This window comes from Emydura macquarii, unplaced genomic scaffold (genome assembly GCF_026122565.2).
Source record: "Emydura macquarii macquarii isolate MOO-44397 ecotype Brisbane River unplaced genomic scaffold, CSIRO-AGI_Emac_v2 contig_3122, whole genome shotgun sequence".
NCBI lineage: Eukaryota > Metazoa > Chordata > Testudines > Chelidae > Emydura > Emydura macquarii.
In genome coordinates, this window is record NW_027133259.1 from 5011732 (window position 1) to 5017731 (window position 6000).

General features: G+C 45.5%; 1 protein-coding gene across 1 annotated transcript in view; it reads right to left on the reverse strand.

The window, feature by feature from the left end:
- The window catches only part of LOC137141868 (very long chain fatty acid elongase 4-like), a 41772-nt gene extending 36576 nt beyond the window's left edge, over positions 1–5196 (reverse strand). The window contains exons 1-2 of the mRNA XM_067530965.1: positions 4974–5196; positions 4194–4453 (exon numbers count right to left, since the gene is read on the reverse strand). Of these exons, the coding sequence (XP_067387066.1) occupies positions 4194–4238 (45 nt within the window). The 5' untranslated portion in view covers positions 4239–4453; positions 4974–5196. The remainder of the gene's footprint in view (positions 1–4193; positions 4454–4973) is intronic.
- Positions 5197–6000: the final 804 nt, after the last annotated feature.

The following is a 6000-nucleotide window of genomic DNA, read 5'->3' on the forward strand; positions in this document are numbered from 1 at the left end:
CTTTTCTTTTTTTTTCCATTTTGGGCAGTAGCGCCTGGCGGTAGATTGCCCTATGAGGCACGAGAGCAGGCGCCTCCCATCAAAATGACTCGGCCCGTCCCCCGGCCGAACTTTACAATGCCTTCTCTCCTGAAGGAGACCATTTGTTTACCAGAGTTAAGGGGAATGCCATTCAAGAGCACTTAACAGCTCTGGAAATCTTCTGCAGGACAGAAGGAAATGTAAGGACTGGTTGTGCGTCCTTATTTGAAGAATTCACATCATTTTGTCATCACTACCCCATACTGGCTGTAACTCAGCTTAACTACTGCAAGTGTGTCTACATGAGCTTGGAATCACACTCCCTGCCCAGTTCCAGATGTAGCTATACCCATAGGGACTTATGCCACTGCCCCTCATTCCTGCAAGAGGACCAGAGATACCCCTATCCCATACCAATGCTTGGAAGCATTTTTGGCCCCTGGGCTGCTCAAGGGCAGTGGAGGGAGCCAAGATCAGGGGAGTGTAAAGGCAAGCTGCATGTCACCCCTGCAACTGTAACCTTCCCTCTGTGCAGCTTAGCCACAGCCCTGGAGTCTTGTTCATTATTCCCAGTTTTTTGGGGGAGGCGGACAGTTAAAGCCTAAGTTATGTGAACCTAAAATCTTCCAGGCTGGCACATCCAGGCTGTGTGGTCGTGTTTTTATGTTCTCTCCCTCAGAGAAAGAGGAGGGGCATAGCCCTCCTCTAAGCCTTATTTTAAATTAAAATAAATCTAAGAGGATTCAGTGGGTTTTATATTTAGAAAATTATGCCCTGTGACGTTGAGTCACCTCAAGGTACATTAGTTACTCAGCACAGGCTCATTCCTTCCAGGCAGCTTTAGTCATGTACTTTACATGCCTTGCTCTCGCAGTGGAGTTTGGGTAACACAGGGAATTAAAGCAGAAGAGCTTCCATTCGTTCTCGCTATGGACATGTCTACATCGCAATTTGATCGCGAACCATTGAGTTAGATGCTAGCCATGGCTTAGTAGTCAGAGCACGCTAGTATGAATCATGTTTAGTGTTATTGCTTTAATCAGGATTCACTGACACAATTCTGAATAGGTTTGATCTTGACTGATAAGCCATGGTCAGCACTGTATGATCGAACAGGATTGCTCACAGTTGTGTTCAACAATGGTAATGTTTAGCAAACCAGGCAAGTCCTATCCCTACCTAGTCCTACATAGATAGGGGGAAAACAAATAGAACTACTTTAGTTAAGGCATTTGGTAGTCTCACATGATCTTATGAAATAGACTCTAGAGAAACCTGCTATAAGGTGGGTGCACAACCAGTTGGAAAACTACTTTGAAATTAGTTATTAAGGGTTCACAATGGCATATTGAGTGGGGTCCCGCAGGGATCTGTCATGGGTCCAGTTCTATTCTGTATCTTCATAAATGATTGGGATAATAGCATAGAGAGTATATTTATAATATTTGCAGATGATACCAAGCTGGGTAGGATTGCAAGTGCTTTGGAGGAGGGGATTATAATTCAAAATGATCTTGACAAACTGGAGAAGTGGTTTGAAATAAATAGGATGAAGTTCAATGAGGACAAATGCAAACTACTACACTTAGGAAGGAACAATCAATTGTTCAAATACAAATGACTGCCTAGGAAGCAGCAGTGCAGAAAAGGATCTGGGGGTTATAGCAGATTACAAACTCAATATGAGTCAACAATGCAATGCTGCTGCCAAAAAAGTGAGCATCATACTAGGATGTATTAGTGGGAGTGTTGTAAGCAAGACACGAGAAGTAATTCTTCCACTCTACTCCGCACTGAGAAGGCCTTAGCTGGAGTGCTAAGTCCAGTTCTGGGCACTGCACTTTGGGAAAGATGTGGACAAATTGGAAAAAGTCCAGAGGAGAGCAACAAAAATGATTAAAGGTCTAGAAAACATTACCTTTGAGGAAAGATTGTAAAATTAGGTGTGTTTAGTCTGAAGAAGAGAAGACTGAGGGGCGACATAATAATAATAATTTTGAAGTATGTAAAAGGTTATAAAAAGAGGAGGGTGATAAATTGTTCTCCTTCTCCACTGAAGACAGGCTAAGAGGTAATGGGCCTAAATTTTAGCAAGGGAAGGTTAGGTGAGGAAATTTTTCCTAATGTCTAACATAGTTGAGCACTGGAACAGTTTACCGAGAGAGATAGTGGAATCTGTCCCTGGAGGTTTTTAAGAACAGGTTAGACAAACACCTGTCAGGAGTGATCTAGATAATATTTAGTCCTGCCACCATGCAAGGGATGACTAGACGACCTCTCAAAGTCCCTTCCACACCTAAATTTTTAAGATTTTATGCGACAGTGTCCTGGCCTAAATTTCAATGTGTTTGTACAGCACTTAACACAACAGAGTCCTTGTCCATGACTAAGGCTCCTAGGCGCTATTTAAATAAAATAAATAAATAAAATAATAATAATGTAGATAACTCTACAATCTACATTTCTCCTGAAGTTTTAACTGGACACACTATTCTTCACTTCCTAAACTCTAGTATGGTATTTCCATATAAGGTTAGGCAGCTGTCACGTTCCACCCAAGAGGTGATTCCATTTCAATGGTGGATAAGGTGATTATCTATTATTTTATTTCAGTAGCAGCTAAAGCCTCATGATTTAGTAAGCTTGTTAAGTGCATGGGGATCCTTGTAGAGAAAGGACACTGTCAACATTATTCAGGGGCCAAATCCTGAAATCCTTGCTTAGTGTTTGTTCAGGCAAACTCCCATCTGAGTCACTGGAAGAAAAATATTAAGTAAAGACCTCAGGGTTTGGCCTACTTAATGAATGGGTAATTTCTGGTAGGGCTTATGATCGCTCTGAAGTCAGCTGAAACAGAGTGATTGGCAAAGGGTATATCTACATTGCACAAAAAGATACATATACATATCCATCCACCTGTGACAGCAAGTCTCAGCCCAGGTCAACCAACTCGTGTGAGGTCTGCAAGCCTTACAGGGCTAAAAATAGCTGTGTAGACATTCCTGCTCACGCTGGAGTCCAGGCTCTGAAACCTGGTAAGTAGGGAGGGTCTAAGAGCCCAGGCTCCAGCCAGAGTGGAAACATCTACACTGCTCTCTGTAGCCCCCATAGTGCGAGTCCCATAAGCTGGAGTCAGTTGACCCAGGCTCTGAGACTCACAGCCGTGGGTGGTGGTTTTTTTGAGCAGTGTAGGCATAGGTACCAAAAAGACCAAAGCAAAGCAATTCCTCGGTTATTTGAGATGTAGTTATGCCCAGCAGAAATCGCTCCCTCTGCCAGTTCCAATGCTCCTTCACACATGGTGTGAACTGCGTTCCCGCTGGCAGCCCAGCCCTTCTGAGCAGAGCATCTCCATAATAAAACAGAAGTGACAGGCCATATGGGAAGCAGCAAGCTGACGAAGCAAAGGAGAAAATGCTAACCAAGTGCCACTTAGCAAGATACCAGACAGGACGCTGGCATTGGTGACAGCCTGTGCGAGCACACCAAAGCGATACTGTCATAGTCATCAGCTGCTTCCCCAACAATGGGACCTCTGGGCTTTTCCCAACAATTCCCAGATAGACCGTTCTGATGACAACTGTTACCTTTCTTTGTTAGATAGCCCAGAGCCAGACTGTGGCTGTAAAATGCTACTGTATCAGAACAGCAGCATTTACACCCTATTTGCAAGGGTGTAGAAGGCTACACAAGGTGGAAGGCAGTGGAGAATCAGGCCCCATAATATTTCAGCTATACTCAAATGCCTCAAGCAACTGTGGGGACACAACATTGGTGATTTTTCCATAGTGTAACAGATCTAAATGGACCTGGCTTTAGAGGAAGGGAAGCAGATATCTTTTGGTCCATAGTTCAAAGCCATGCACTGCTACCAAAAGACAGCGATGGGTCACATGAAGGGCATGTTATTCCCTATTCTTCTGTCCCTCCTGGTTACTCTTTCACCTGCCCCTCCTTTCCCTATTTCTTCTTTACTTCTTGTTTCATGTGCAGGAATTGGAGTCTGTAAAAGTTCTGGGCAGTCTCACAGAGGCCCTACAATCATTGGAAGTGAGTTTCAATCGCATCTATCTTCCTAATCCATTTAAATAGGGCCCATTGAAGTCAATAGAAAGACTTCAATGGACTTTGTGATTACACCCAAAGTATAAAAAAATGGTTGTTCTACTTACGTGGAGAAGGGTTGCCCAAGTGCCCCACACTTTGGCTCGAAGCATGTTGAGGCCTAATTCAATCCAGATCAGTCCTGCTTTCTTACAACAGCTGCTGAACTCAACCCACCCACACCAGCGAGAGAACCATTTTCAGCAACGATTGGGGAGATGGAGAGAGATTCATGTCGGAGTCCCTTGGCAGGCTTCTCCAGCATCGACACAGTCAGAGTGTGACAGGAAAATCAGGAAAAGACCAACTGCTGCAGACCGAGAGACACCTGCAGTGGCAGCAACAAAAATCACTGTGAATGCGACCTTTATGCCACCATGAGCATGTTCAAAGCAGGGGCCTTTTGTCACCAGTCAAGAACACAACAGCAATAACAAGGCCAACAATCTGCCGGGGTATTAGCAGAAGAATGTGCGTGATGAAAGGTCACTTAGTCCAAAAGAGGCCCCTTTGATGTCTAAGATCTGTCTGACATCTGAGAAGCCAGCTGAGACCTGGTTTTGGCAGCGGAAACTGCTATTTTTCTCAGACTCTTTCCCATGCAAGCAGCGTGTCAGTGAAGTGAATATTTAGGACTGCCAGCCAACCACAGCGGCCTGAAAACCCCGTTCCCTGCGAAGCGCTGAGGGCACCCAGTGCATTGCAGGATTGGCACCTTTGTGCCACCAGTATTACGGAGGCACTGTGGAAGATAAACCCAGAATAGTTCTGTTCCATCCTCCTCTCTGCCCTCTCCCAACCAGAGTCCTTTTCCCTACATTGTGGGACCAGTGATGGAGTTCACTTACCCCAGGAGTACTTCCTTGCAACCAAGTGCAACGTAGAGGCTCTCCCCCCATATGGTATCCCCTGCCAACGGTTGCTCTAGTGGTCTCTCTTCCCACAACTTGGCCCTCCAGATAGATCATGCTTTAAGTCCACCCCTTCCATGATAACAGAATCCAACACAGCTATAGTCCAATAACCTTACTCCATCCATCTCAGGCTCCGTGGTCTTTACAACCTTTACCTCAGGGGGTTCACCTCACTTTTCTCAATGGCTGGTGGGAAACTGCTTCTACTCTACTCTACTCCTACTCCTGCTGCTGCTCCCAGCCAAGGTTTACTTCCTCAGACTTCTTACTGCCTCCCTTGGCCACTTCCTACCACTTCTAGCTCCCAGACAGAAGCTGCAGATTCTCCCTACAGCCCCTTTCTGCTACAAACTTCCTGGCTTTATAATAATCACCCAGTCCCTCTTCAGCTGGGCTGCTTCACCAGTCAAACCTGGATTTCCCTCCAGGTGCAGCCAAATAACATGATTGACCTCTGAGGCCTACATTAACTTACTCACCCCATCACATAGACCATTCTAAGAGTATAGATGAAAACAGAGTTCTGCTGTTTGAATGACTGGTTTGAGGTTGACCTGCCTCCCCCTCACTCCACACCATTGTCTTCCCCTCCTTCCACCCAACATGCAAATGTCCATCTGACACCCCAGCTTTGTTTTCTGAGGCCAAAGCCCTTCTTCAGCATTTTCTCCACCCTTACTCAGGCGCAACTCTAAGGAATTTCAATGGAAATCATGCCGGAGTAAGAGCTGAGTGGCAAGACGTGCCGCACCTCTGCACTGGGGCATGAGGAGTGCCCCCTCTATCTTCCCACGCCGGATGCGACATTATCACAACTTTTGTATTCACTCAAGCACATGGTCAGCACTGCTAGCCAGCCCAAAGGGGCAGCTGCAAGCAGACAAATCTATAGCCCTGGAAGCTGGTGTTTCAACACTGCACCAACTTTACTCAGTGTTGATATCTTAAGATGTATTGGGGG